A 13,752-nucleotide genomic window follows, 5' to 3' on the forward strand; every position below is an offset into this window, starting at 1 on the left:
CCACCCAAGGTTGTGTAAACCTTCAACTCCACTCGAACCCTGCTGATGTCAGATGGATGGCATCAGCCCTGCACGCAGGAACCTGTGCTTGTGAGTGAACGTATAGTTTGTCATTCTGTCACGTTCCTGTCTGCACATGATCTCTTGGTTGTGCTTCCCTCTGTTTCAAACCCTAGTGAACCCAGGTACAGTGGGGTTGTGAACATGAAGTCTTTATTCTGTTTGTCCTCAAAGTAGGGAAGAGCTGGTGCTGGGGGCAGGGCGCACATCCAGGAGGTGGTCCATGCCCCTGAGTGAGGGCACAAGCACAGGCAGGGGTTGGAGAGTCCCAGAGAGTGCTCTAGCTCTGGGCTGGAGCTGAGGGCAGGACCTGCAGGGCAGCAGAGGGCCTCAGCGGGCCAGGGCAAAGCCAATGCGATTGTTACGCCGATCAAACTCCGTGTAGAACTTGCGGATGAAACAGGCACCCAGGACCCAGACTGGCCCCGTGGGCGGTGGGACGTCCAGACCATGGAGGGCCAGTGTACACAGATCATCACTATTGTAGGGGTCCTGGCAGGAAGCAAGAGGGTTTCCACACTGCCCAGCTGATAACCACGTTGCCTGACTCCAGCAGCCATCCTCAGCAACACCTCCCCACCAGTCCCCCATCCACACCGGGCCTCCATCACATCCTGGCCCTTTGAACCATCATGGATTGCACCCCTCCGAGATGCAGGCACTAAGCTGGATGCTGCTAACAATGCATCAGGCACAGCAGTGCCTTCAGGAGCTTCCAGTCTGGCAGAGCTTCTGGTCCTAGACAAGGTATTTAACACCTCTAAACCCACTGAGCATAAAAAGCAGGTAAGAGTATAGGAGCATAACATTACTGGGGGCGTTGGATGAGAATGGAGATCAGGAGATGAGCACAGTGATCCTCAAATTTGGCTGCAAGTTGGAATCACCTGGGGAGTTTTGAAAACATTGATGCCCAGGTACCACCCCCAGAGGTATCAATAGGTATGGGATGTGGCTTATTACTGGGATTTTTAAAAGCTCCCAGGTGACCCTAATGTGCAGCCAAGTTTAAGAACAACTGGTCTAGCAGGTAATCTGTGCATAATGACTTGTCTCTTTTTGAGGGCCCCTGCCCACCCTTCCTCCCTGTTGCCGAGGGGCAGACTAGAGTCTCACCTGTAATACATAGTCCGCGCTGGTGAGCGTGTAGGCTCTGCCTCCGAGGTGGAAGGAGATGTCAGGGAGTGTGGGCACTTGGTTACAGTTCACGACATACTGGCGGTGGGGAGGGTCAAGGGAGCCCCTTTGAGTGTGGGAGGTCCCCCAGCAGACACAGCCCTGTGCTTGTGGCCTGGCCCTTCTCCTGGAGAGGGCTGGGCACAGTCCCCAAGTCCCCAATCCCCTCTCCCAGGCACCAAGGATCAAGCCACACATGGGAAGAATGTGAGAGGCAGGAGAGGAAGGCCTGAAATGGTCTCATTTGGGACCGAATGTTTCCTAGGGTCATTTGGGGGCCTGGACCAGGTGGTGCTCCCCCCACCCCTAGCGCCCTCCCCGCCAGCTCCTTACTTCATCTGTGCTCAGCTCCTTGGCCCCCAGGGTCTCCATGAGCAGCCTTAAGGAGCTGGTGGGACCCGAAATGTAAGATGCACCGGTATCCACCACTGCCATGCAGCCCTCCTCACAGAGCAAAGTGGTCGACCTCACAGACACCCTGGGGAAGGCCACACAGTCAGACAGACAGATGGACAGCAGGCCGGTGGGGCACCACCAGGCTGCATGGCTTTCCCGAGTGAGGGCAGGTGATGGGAGGGAGTGCTGGTGGCCCAGTGATTCAGTGAGGGAGGGGTAATGAGCGAGCTGGAAGAAGAGAGGTGCTGCCCCCTCTCTCAGCGTGTGGCTTAGTGACCCTCCGCTTCCTCCCAGTAGGCCCCCTCCCCTCTGAACCATATATCTCAGTGTTCCCCATCCCCGGACAAAGCAGGCAGAGAGCAAGTGTTGGCCAGACCTTAAGAAGCGGCTGCATTAGGAGAGAGGGCAGGATGGTAACCCTGCCCCTTCCAGACCCCACCCACGGCAGCAGCAGCATTTTTAGAGAGTGAGGAGGGTTGAGGATTCCTGACCCTTTCATTCTGATCTGCCAGGAGCCAGTCTTGCTGACGCTCACGTAGTGGAAATTCTCTTGGTAATACTGGGGGTCGCTGCCTCCCAGCACGATCTCTCCCCCCAGCAAGTGGGAATTCCTAAAGGGAAGATCAGAGGCTCTTGGAGACCCACAACCTGGAGACTCAGTAACCCCAGCAACAAGGGGAGTTGGGCACAGGTGCAGGGTGGGGCAGAGGAAGGCGGGGCGGATGGCAAGGCTAGGGAGCTGCAGACCATGCCGCTTCTCCGCCTTTCTTGCCCCTTCCCAAGCCCAGTCAGAGGTGGTTCCAGGAGAGTCCGGCTGCGCCCAATAAAGCACCCCCAGAGAGGTCACAGAGAAGGAACAGGCACGCGGACAGTGAGTAGATGCAAACAAGACACAAATCAGCCCCACCCTCACTTGGGTTCGGGTGGCTGTGTGCTGCGCAGGTGCATGGGACATGGGATGGGCCTCTGGGAGCTGTCGGGTGGGGGTGGGCAGGGACATGAGGAGAGCGGGAAGGTGGAGCAGAGAGCTTGGGCCCCCAGTGGAGCCTGGGTCTGCTGAGGTGAGTTTTGGGCAGGTGGCATGTGTGATTCTGGGCCAGGTGCTCTGGAGGGTCAGGGCCAAGTGGGGGGGTTTCCGTCTCCTTACTTGGAATTTCTGCAGAGAAGGAGACACAGCAGAAAGGAAGACTTTGTTTCAGGTGAGCCCCGCCAGCCTGTTGTTTGGCAGGGTGGGTATTACGCACTCTTTTTACCCTACAGGCAATGGAGTCACCAGGAGGTGAAGTCACTTGCCTGAGTGGGGGACTGGAGCCAGGGCTCCTGGTGCCCAATCCGAAGCTGATGCCCCTTGCTTTCCTCTCCTCCAGGTGGCATGATGCCTCCCAAAGCTCAGGGCCTACCTTAGGGCTGGTTTCCTCTATGTGTGTGTGTGTGAGAGAGAGACAGAGACAGAGACAGAGAGACAGAGAGAGAGAGAGAGAGATGCGATTTTCCAGCATTCATAGTAGAAGGCAAGTGTGCATGCACATGGGTGCACAGCGTGTAGGTTGCACGTCATTGGTGCAAGTGCAATTAATTGCATTTTTATAAATCCAGTACATACGCATATGTGCTAGCACAATTTCCCTCTGCCTCTCTCCCCAAACTTCAAGATCTCTCTGGATGTTGCCTCCTTCTCATCCCAGTGTAAAGGAAGAGGCAGGCCCTCTCCGCAACAAGGCCCGCCTTCCTCCTGTTTGCTGGGATCCTACTCCCTTCCATGGCCTCCAGGCTCCTATACCCTCAGTTACCTCCTCCTTTTTCCCACATTTTCAACCTGTCACTTTCCACTGGCTTCTTCCTCCACCTGCAAGCGCACTCAGGCATCCTCCAGCATTTTAAAACACCCACCCTTCTTTTCCCTGCTTCTCTGTGCAGCTCCGTCTGCACCCCACCTGGCGTTCCCTCCCCTGATGAATTTCTCAGGGCAGCCTACATCTGCCTTTGCCTTCCTGACACACATCCACCTCTTCACTGCTTGCCATCTGCCCTTGCCTGGCCTCTAAAACACCTCTTCCCAAGACTGCCCCTCACAGCCTGTTGGTGGCCTTTTCTCAATCCCTCCCTTTCTCTCATCAAACCAGACACTCCTTTTCATTTCATCTCTGTGATTTCTCTGGATACTGACCCTCCCCTCTGTCCTCGCTGCTACTGGCCTCCTGTTCGCACCCTCATGATCTCTTGTCTCCAGCTCATACCGAACAGCTGAGAGCAGATCACATTTCTGCTCAACAGCTGATAGCAGCTTCCCCAAGATTGGCTAAACTGCACATAAGCTCAGCCTAGTGTTGAAAGCATGGGGTTTCAGCCTCATGTCCCCTGTTGTTGCCCATCACGTTGTAATGTTTCTTGTCTTCCCTGCCGGACTGTAAGCTCTGTGAGGGCAGGGACTCTGTCTTGTACACTGTGTTCATGGCTGTAACCCCAGAGCCTCGCACAACGCTTGTCATATCAGCGCCCAATGTTTGTTGAATCAGTGAATGAGCAGATAAATGAAGGGATTAATGAATGAATGAAGTCAGCTGTCTATGTGAGAGAAGCCAGGGCCCTTACAGGGAGGTCCGCCAGCCACGGCAATGCCTTACTTTCCATCACCCCCACGCTGCATTCTCCTCTTGTTCTAGAGCAGTGCTGAACTGCACAGAAAGTAAAAGAAGTTTCCACAAAGATGGAAATGTGCTACACCTGTACTATCCAAAGTGGTAGCCACTAGTCACTGTGGCTGCTGCGTACTTGAAATATGTAGCGTGACTAAGGATTTGAATGCCTAATTAATTTTAATTTAAGCATTGGCTTCCATACTGGATAGTATAGCTCTAGATATGGATAGAATACCACCTGATCCTGAATACATCAAAATCCTGGCCTAGAACTCTCTTCCTACCCTCCCAGCTTTCCTGCCTCCTTCCCTCTCCCCGCCTCTGCCCCTGGAGTCCAGGCCTACCTGCTGTAGTAGACAGAGAAGACGTCCTCCTTCAGCACCCTTTGGGAGAGGATGTGGTCAAAGACGGGGGTGACCCCCCCAATGGCCTGTGCAGGGAAGCCCATGCCCAGAACACCATCAAACTTGGCCAGCATGAAAGGTATCAGGGGCAGCTCCGTGACCTCTCCAAACGTCTGTGTGACTGTGATTCCGCCCACCTGTTGGAGGAAGGACCAGAGGAGACCAAGCCCACAGCCTGTACCCTGGCCAGGGTCTGGTCTAGGCTTCCACACTGGGGCCTCGGGGCACACACAGGCCCCAGGGTGTGACAATCTGGAGTAAGACCATTTCATCAACACTACATGCATATCACCTCTCCTAATAAACACGTAGGCGGCAGAGTCCAGAGGGACTGGAAGGGGCAGAGGCTGAGAAGGTGGTATTGCCAAGCAATAGTAGTAGAAGAAAAGATGCCAGGAGCTCCCCAGTGGCCCAGCTTTCACATCGGCAGGACTGGGTTTTGGTCCCCTACCCCCATGATGGGCCGAGGATTTCTCCAGCACAGCCAGGCCTGCCCTTCATGATCCTTTTTCCCTAATTTCACAGACAAGGGGGAGTAAGGGCTCATACTGATTTCCTCTCAGTTCCATAGGTACCCTTCCCGTAACTCTGTCAGAGCAGTAGCTGGAGAAACCCAGAAATGGAGGAGGGTCAGACACAGGCCAAGTGACAGTGAAAACCAGGACTGACCCTAATCCCAAACTCTGAACTCAACTATGACCTTAAAACCTAAGCCTGACTCCAAAAGTGATGCTGACCCTAAGGATGACAATGCCCCTGACCCCTGACCCCAACTCTGACTCTGGATTTCAGTCTAGGGTCTAGTTAAGAGCCCAGTCAGAGCTGGGTGACCTCAGGCAGGTTACTTGACTGCAGGCTGTGGGGCTCAGGACAAACCCTATGAGTGCATTAGATGGAAAGGCCTCCACAGATCACCCAGGTTGAGCCAGGAGCTCAGGTCTGCTCTGCCCCAGGTGCTTTGCAGCTCTGGAGAGAAGTAGCAAAGGAGGGTGCTCTTCAGCTCTCTGGGCTCCAAGGTGGACGGGCCTGCACCTTCCCCAACCACAGGCCCTAGGGTGGCAGGAGACGTCTAGGGACAAGATGGACAGGAGGGCAGATGACCTGGGATGGCCTCACTTACAGTCACCAGGTCCTGGCTCAGGAAGCCTTTGACCTTCCCAGATCCATAGTGGATGGTGAATTCCGTCCCATTCTCCACATAGCTGGAGGATTCCGAGGAGTCGTAGAGGCTGTGAATCTCTGGCAGGGAGACATAGGCTCAGGGCCAAGGGAGGCCCAGGCAGGGGGCTCGGGGGCAGGCGCTGGCTATGGCCCATGTGTTGAGGCCTGAGTGCAGAGACAGGGTGGCCCTGAGCTTGGAGGCTTGGAAAATGTGTTTCATCAATCAAGGACTGTGTACCTCGGGCCCCTGTAATGTGCTCATGTCTCTGAGAATTTTGTCTCAAGTGAAGTATTTTAAAGTAATTGCTAACACTAGGGTGGGGAGAAGATTCTGGTCACAGTAAGCATTCAGTAAGTTCATGGAGGGTAAGGACGGCAGAGCCCAGGAGCCTGGGATGGGTCTGAGAATTCAGTCCTCTCCCAATCTCAGGAGGAGTGAGAAATGGCTTTCTGGGTGGGCTGGGGGCTCCTGGAGCCTGCCTTTTTTTTTTTTTTTTTTTTTTTTTTTTTTTTTTACCTTGGTGGCCATATAAGAAAAATGGGGGACATTTTCTTCTTCTCTCTTCTCAGGGGCAGTGGGAGCAGAGGCGGAGAGGTAGCAGCTCAAGTGGTAGCAGGAGGGATTTAACTGGGTGTGAGGTGGGACTGCCCAAGCATGACAGGGCAGGGGCTTTGAGGAGGCACCCCGGGTCTCACCACAGGCCGTGTAGAGAGGGCTGCACTTGGTGGAGGGCACCCAGAGGTTGGCTGAGCCCGTGTCAAAGATGACTTTGAAGGTCTGTGGTGGGGTGCCAATGCCGATCTCGCCATAGTACTGGGTCTGCAGGGATGAAACGAAAGAGGTGGCTTGAGGGGCTCGGGGAGCCTTGGGGTCTTGCCTGATACCCCCTTGGCACTTGGGGCCAGATGAGGCAGATCATGCAGGCTCTCTGGGCTTCCATTTTCCAGCAGGGATGGGGTGGGAGGCTTAGCACTGTCTTATGAATTCCCAGGAAGTGGGAGGCTCGATGAGACAAGAGGGCAAAATAAAAGTGCTGCAAATGAAGCAGGAAGGTGCCCCAGGCCTTAAGGAACCACTGATGCAGTATGTAGTCAAGCTGCACTGAGCCTGGTCACAGAAACCTGCATCTGAGGTCATACACCCCTCCTGCCCACCCCTGGCACCTGGGCTTGGGGCCCAGAGCCTGGATTCCTAAGTTCCAGACCTGACCCTGCCTCTGGGCTCCTTCCTGCCCTCTGTGCCTCAGGCTTTCCAGCTGTGAAATGGGAATTTCGTGAGGTGCTCAAAAAGGGCAAAGAAAGCCTTAGGCCCAAGAGAAAAAGGAGAGGGCAGGTGGTGGGGGCCAAGGGACCGAGCTGGGCACTCACATCCAGGTAGTTGGTGAGCACCACGGGGGAGGTGCGGTTGCCAAAGGAGAGTGTCTTGGTGAGCTGGCTCCACTCAGCACCCAGCCTGGCCACGTCCACGCCTCGCTCCTTCAGCCTTTCCCAGACGGAGGGCATTTTCTTGAGGAAGATCCTGGCCCGTGACGCAGTAAGAAAAAGTAGAAGGGCTCTGTCCTGCCCCATAATAATTGTAGAGTTCCGGAAGCTTCTGATACAACTACCCCTAACCTTAGCCCAGGCACCTAAGAATCACTCTTGAGCCCTTAGGCCTCTAAGGGAGAATTTACAAACCTCCATGGTCACCTACGCTGGTATTAAATAACCCTCAACTAACTCCTCCTGTTGTCTAATTTTGATCCTTATCACTGCAAGGCCATTTGTTCATTCATTCATTCCGTAATCACAGGTTGAACACCTACCTTGTGCCTGCACCGTGCTGGATACTAGGATATAAAGATCATCACTGCCTTCAAGGAGCTCCAGCAGGCCAGGAGACAGAGGAGGAAACAGCACTGACTTCCCCTCTAAGGAGATGAAGACTGGGAGTGCCCCTCTCAAGGCTGGGCAGGAGGGGGCAGTGCCACATGGGGCCTGCAGGTGGCAGCAGACACCCTCAGTGGCCTGTGGGGGCTGTGGGATGCTGCGGGCAGGCGCCCAGCCAGGACCGTGGGGTGGAGTGGACCGATTGAACTGGGTGCGGTGGGGGAGAGGTGGGCGTCTCCAGAGTGCCTGTGCAGCCTGTCCTTGGAAAGATGTGCCTTCGGAAGCCTAAGTCCCAGTCCCTCGGTTTCTTGTCCTGACACTTTCCTATCAGCTTTGGGAGGCAGAAGTAGACCTGGGAAACTCACTGAGCTGCCACCACATGAGTGCCAAACACTGTGCACGCCACCCCACCCATGTAAGCCTCATGACAACTCTGCAAGCTGGCTGTCGTCATCCTCACTTTATGATAAGGAGTGAGGTGCCTCAGAAGCGATGGAGCAGACATTTAAAGCGGCGTGATCGGCCCTGTTTCCCATACAGGGTCCCCTGGGCTCTGACATGAAGGCTGTGTGCCAGAGGCTGGAGGATGTCCTGAGCTGTTGGTGGGGGGTCCCAGGGTTGCAGCCCAGTGTCTGGAGTATCCCTCTTTCTTTTTCTGTACTTGGCACTATCCTTTCCTGCTCACACCCCGTGTATTCTGTGTACCCCATTATGCCCACAAACATGAGGGCAACTTTCACGCCTGTCGATATAATATTTTAACGGAAATGACTTGTCAAATTCATAACACAGTCTGCTCGTCAACAAAGTATTTTAACAATTATGATCTTCTTTGATTCTCAGCCATCTCATGAGCTGGGTAATTTTACTATTCTCATTTTACAGATGGGAAAATGGAGGGGCAGAGAAGGCTTGACCCCAAGGAGGGCTCATTTTCCACTATTTACTATGAACAACCTCAGCTCTGGACCTTTACTTTTACCTTTCTCCTTTTAGAAAGTCCCTTCCTTCTCCCCTTCCCCTTCCCTCCCCACACCCCAGCACGTTCATCCTTGGAAGCCTAGCATGCACCCCCGTCCCCGTCCTGGGAAGCTTGCTCCATGAACTCCCTCCACAATGGCCTCACCTTTGCTTGGGCTCCTGTTCTGTTTTCGCGGGGTGCTCACAGCCAGCACTGCACAGCCTGGTGCTGAGGGCATAGTGGTTGTGGGGACATGCTTGAATCTCTTCCTACCAGCGTGATTCGGAGCAGTTTACCTAACCTCTCTGGGCCTTTTCTGAGCTCCCATTAACTCCTCTGTAACAATGGACTGAATGGTAGTACCTACCACGGAGAAGCACTTTGCAGATTAAGCAAGCTGCCCACTGCTCGGTAAGTAAAAGGCATTTGTGTATGTAAAAGGCAAGGACGCACCTTGAGAATGGGGTCTGCTGTTTGGATCTCTCAAAGAGCCTTGCATCATGCCCTGCACATGGCAGGTAGCAAAATTCCTGTAAGTATGTTTTAAAAGCCTGACTCCCTCTTCACCTTGGCCCAATTCCATTCTTCTTCTCTTTCTGAAGAGAACAAGGGAGAATGTTTCCACCTTTCCCTGCCTTTATCCTGGGGGTGGGGCCGCGCTCAGGCACACGCTGCCGCTGGGAAGCCCCCCGCTCTCTCACACCGTGCCCCCAACCCAGCGGCTACTCTCCATGAGCCTTGGAGCAGGGGAAACCAGCTTTGGAAACAAAAGGCCCAGTGCGTGCCCAGGCTCAGCCTCTTACTTGTGACCTCCGGGAGCCTCAGTGTCCCCAGCTGCAAAATGGGACTGCTGAGTTGTTTGGAGGATGATTTGAGATGAGATACGGGAAACGATCCTGTGAATTCCTCAGCATTTTACAGACTTAGCAACTATTACTGTTATTAAAACCTGCCCTCTTACCTTCAGGTCTTCTGGTCCCATCTGCACTCCCCAACCTGAAACCCTTTCTCCACAGGCCCCCCCACCCCCCCTGCCTCTCCCCTTCTGCAGCCTTGAAGAATTGCTTGTTCCCACAGGGCCTGGCACCAAACATGGATGTTAGGTCTCTCTCCTCCCACCTTTGGGCTGCCTTAAGCCTTTCTTTTACCAGTTGTGATAATCCACCCTGGAGTATGGTAACAGCTGGGTTTTTACAGCGTGCCTGCACCAGGCCGAGGGATCTACATGCAATATCTCATTCAATCTTCAAAGCAGCTCTGTAAAATAGGTGTTTAAAAATGGTAAACTGAGACCTGGAGAGGTTCACTGTCTTGCCCATGGTTCCAGAGCTAGTTGGCTCTGCTAGTGGAGCAGAATTTAAACCAAGACTACCCAATTCTGGAAGCCTTGCATTTAATCAGTGTTGTGCTGCTTCCCTGGTAGACTTAACTGTACTGCACCCCTCTTAGTAATTAGGCTGTGAGCTCCTGAGGGGCAGGGAGTATGTCTCAGTCATCCCTGGGTGCCCCCACTGCCTAGCGTGGTGATCTATGCAGGAAGCGAAAGCTCTGGTCAGGGATCAAAAGACACTGCTTCCAGGCTTAACTAGTGCCACTGCTGGCTGTGTGATATTGGGCGAGTCACCTGACCTCTCTGAATGGAACCATAAACCTTGCTGCCCTGCTGGTCGTGAGGACTGGGTGACATCACATATCTGAAAGCCTAGGTGTTAGGAAAATGAGGATCCCTTCTCCCCTGCCACCCTCTCTCCCAGTTACCGTCTGAAGGCGCCAGTGTCTGCCGGGAGACCGAAGGTGCAGGAGCCCCAGAGCACCAGCAGGAGTCCCCAGCGAGGCATTCTGCTCCACTGGTCCACGCTTCCCGTGGATCCACGCTTTGCCTGTGTCCCAGCTCTCTCTGGGATCCACTGAAGGACCCTTCTCCTTTTGTACGCTCCACACTTGGGATGCCTGCGATTCTGCTCTGCCCTAATTTATTACCGTGGGGGCAGATGACAGGGCAGCCAGTAATAAATCCCTCCGTGGGACTGAGCTAAGTGGGTGAAGGGTGATCAGGCTTCTGACGCGGAGCAGGGGGCCCAGAGGAAGGAAGGTTGTGGGAAAGCAAGGCTGTGCCCAGTGACGCCAGTAGCCCTGTCTCGGCCTGGCTCTGTGACCCCTCAGGGAAGACAGAGGCTGATGAGAAACAACACTGCTAGGGGCCAAGGGCAGGGCTGGGACAAGCATGGAACCCAGGTTTCCCGTCCCTCAGCCAGTCTCCCTCACCCCTTGCCTTTGTAGCTCTGTCTTCTGGGTTAAGCTTGGCTGTGCCCCTGCCTAGCTTCTCCTAGGCTGCATCTCAGTGTTCCCATCTGGAACATGGGTGACCCCTCCTGGCTCGTTCCCTGACAGCGAGAGCCAGGGGCCTCGATGCTGCTTCCCTCCAAGTCTCTGTCGGCAGTGGCTGTTTATGGGAAAGTGCAGCACAGCCCTTCCTCTGGAAGCGGGCACCTGGGGGCAGGGGGTGCGTGTCCATCCTCAGTTGACCTAGTATTGGTGGAAGGGAAGGCAGCCCTGGGGATGTGGGGAGGCTTCTGCCAAAGAGCGAGGTGGGGCAGCTGTTCTTCCAACCCCTCCTCCTCTTTCTGCTTGGCCTTACCTCCTTTCTGGGCTCTGTCTCTGCCCCCTTCCCTTTTTCTTGTAGCTTACAAGCAGTCAGGGGCAGCTCACCACACACTCGCCTGGCCCCTGAATCCCAGGGTGGGTGCTATTTATTCCGCTTAGGATGTCCTCTCCTGGCGTCTCCCTGCTCACTCTTAGGGCCCACTTCCAGTATCACTATCTCCTCCGCCAAGCAGGCGCGGATTCAGCCTGGAATCGACTGCCTCTGCTGGGGGCTCCCGCAGTGCAGACACGAGCCTTCTGTGAGAGCACAGACCTCAACCGCCCTGTCTCGGAATCACTTCTGTGTACATCTGCCTCTCGCCCAGAGTGGTGCTTAATACTCCCCAAATGAGTGCCCAGCGAACCGCGACGAGCAGTGCGGGAAGCCCTGGCGTCGCTGTCAGGGACCCGGCTTCTAGTTCTGACTCTACCACCAACTTGCTGTGCGACGTGGGAACCCCTTCCCCTCTCTGGGCTTCAGTTCTCCGATCGGGAAGATGAAGCGGCTGCTGGGTGGCCCCAGGGCACCCTCCTGGGTAGACACTCTAGTATCCCAGTCCTGTGTGTTCAGGGCACTGCTCTCTGCACCGACTGTGGGCAGTAAGAACTTCACCAGAGGCGCTAATCTCTGTTACCAACGTGTTGTCTAATTAATGCATTTGGATCTCTGAAATTACAACACCCTTACCAAGTGATGGGAGAATTTGGTGTTTCTTGGTATAAACTCTCACTGGAGAATTCTCAGGCCCTGTGGTTGGCATTGGGGGAAGCATTTGAGGGCAGGGGAGAACCTTTAAGAACACCTCAAAGTGGGAACATCTCTCTTGTCAGATTGAATAAATATTTATTAAGCATCCCTGTAGGTCTCGGTGCTCTTTCATTTACTAGCAAGTACCCACTGAGCATTTCTTATGTAGTAGACACTTTTCTAGATGCTGGAGTTACAAAGGTGACAGAAACGAACACCATTGCTTCTGCACAGCTCTGTGAAGTGGGGACCCTCTGCTCAGACAGGAAGCTGAGGCTTCAGAGAACTTAGGGAAGGACAAGCTGAGCGCTTTGCCTTGTGACTCCGGGCTCCTCTCTGGGGCCGTGTGTGTCACAGATGACCGGCAGAGCCAATGGGATGCGAAGGAGAGGGGTGCTGGGCTGTGGCTGAGTCTGCCAAGCCCACAGAGCTTTCTATGGGGGAGAGGGAGCCCTTTAAAGCCCCGTCCTCACTGCAGTTTAGATGCCCGGCACAGGGCAGCAGGACCCTCACCTGTATTTCAGGTCAGTACTCAGGACTCTTCTATGGCAAAGGCAGGGCTGGGGGTCCCAACAGCCGGCCAAGCCCTCTGTGGCCCCAGGCACTCTCCAACCAAAAATGCCCTTCCTGCCCACATCCCTGTCTCCTGCCAGCGGGTGCAGCACATGTGAGCACTGACCCTGGGACCAGCAGTGGGTACAAGTGTGAATAAGAAGAGTGAATAACTTCCCCAGGAAAGACACAACTGTCAAACTATAGACCAGAGTTGCAGGGACCAGAGGATGGTCTTCTCACGCGCTGCTCTCAGCCCACCCCCTCAACTCCTGTGGGGCTCAGATCCTGAGACCAGACACTGGGTATCACATCCCATCAAGACTGTGGCCTGGGCTCACAGTGAGCAGGGATCCTGAAATCAAGCCGTGAAGGTTCGTGGAGGGCAGCTCTGCAGAAGCTTAGCTGGGAGAGAGAAGCCCCAGGGATCATAAAGCCCTTGAAGGTTCTTCCACAGAAATTGGAGTCAGACCCGTTTGTACAGCCTCATTGTACAGAGCTGAGGCCCTTAAAGGGTGGCAGGGAGAAAGAATCCGGTTTTAGTTCCGTTCTAAGGAAGAACTGTCGAGCAGTCAGCACCCAGTGAGGGCGAATGCCCTGTGTGCGGTCACCTCCGACCCTGGGACAGTCCGCTCCAGTATTTTTTAGGATTCTGTGTGTCCTGACTCCCTGCCAGGTGGCCCAGCCTGTTACTACCCATTTTCCCTGTCGGGTGAGGACGATTGGAAGGCGGGTGGAACTCCATGAGAATCTCCCTCGGAACCTGGACCTGCCGGTGCCCTGGGCTGTGGGAGGGAAGGCGCGTGGGTAGGGACCTTTCCCGGGTTATCTCGCAGGCCCCATCAGCCCAGGGGTCCAGTGGTCCTCACAGAAGCCCCCCAGGATCCCACGTCGAGGCCCCAGGCTACGTCACCTGAGGTCGGGGAAGCAGAGCTGGAGGCAAAGGGAAGGGCTGGGCCACACCTGCCCTTTCCCCTGGGGCAGACCCATGACGTGAGAACCAGTCCCGAGAAGCATAAATCCCGCCTGGGTCCCGTCCTCTCCTCTCTCTTCAGATCCCACGCTGGGTGTGCAGAGTGGGGGGCAGGGTCATTCAGAGGGGTGGTGGGGCTCTGGGAATCTCTCAGGAGACAAGTGGTGCTC

The 13,752-nt window shown here is 54.9% G+C and overlaps 1 protein-coding gene across 1 annotated transcript; it reads right to left on the reverse strand.

Annotated features, from left to right (window-relative positions):
- Positions 1-233: 233 nt before the first annotated feature.
- Positions 234-10,545, reverse strand: REN (renin). The gene is made up of 9 exons (XM_029229863.1): positions 10,425-10,545; positions 7,205-7,355; positions 6,533-6,656; positions 5,796-5,914; positions 4,616-4,812; positions 2,124-2,243; positions 1,570-1,714; positions 1,177-1,275; positions 234-552 (listed from the first exon to the last, which is right to left on the reverse strand). The coding sequence occupies exons 1-9, from the start codon at positions 10,502-10,504 to the stop codon at positions 391-393; spliced, it is 1,197 nt and encodes a 398-aa protein (XP_029085696.1). The 5' UTR covers positions 10,505-10,545; the 3' UTR covers positions 234-390.
- Positions 10,546-13,752: the final 3,207 nt, after the last annotated feature.

Source organism: Monodon monoceros, unplaced genomic scaffold, assembly GCF_005190385.1.
Source record: "Monodon monoceros isolate NGI ecotype Baffin Bay Population unplaced genomic scaffold, NGI_Narwhal_1 Super_Scaffold_18, whole genome shotgun sequence".
In the NCBI taxonomy this organism is placed as follows: Eukaryota; Metazoa; Chordata; class Mammalia; order Artiodactyla; family Monodontidae; genus Monodon; species Monodon monoceros.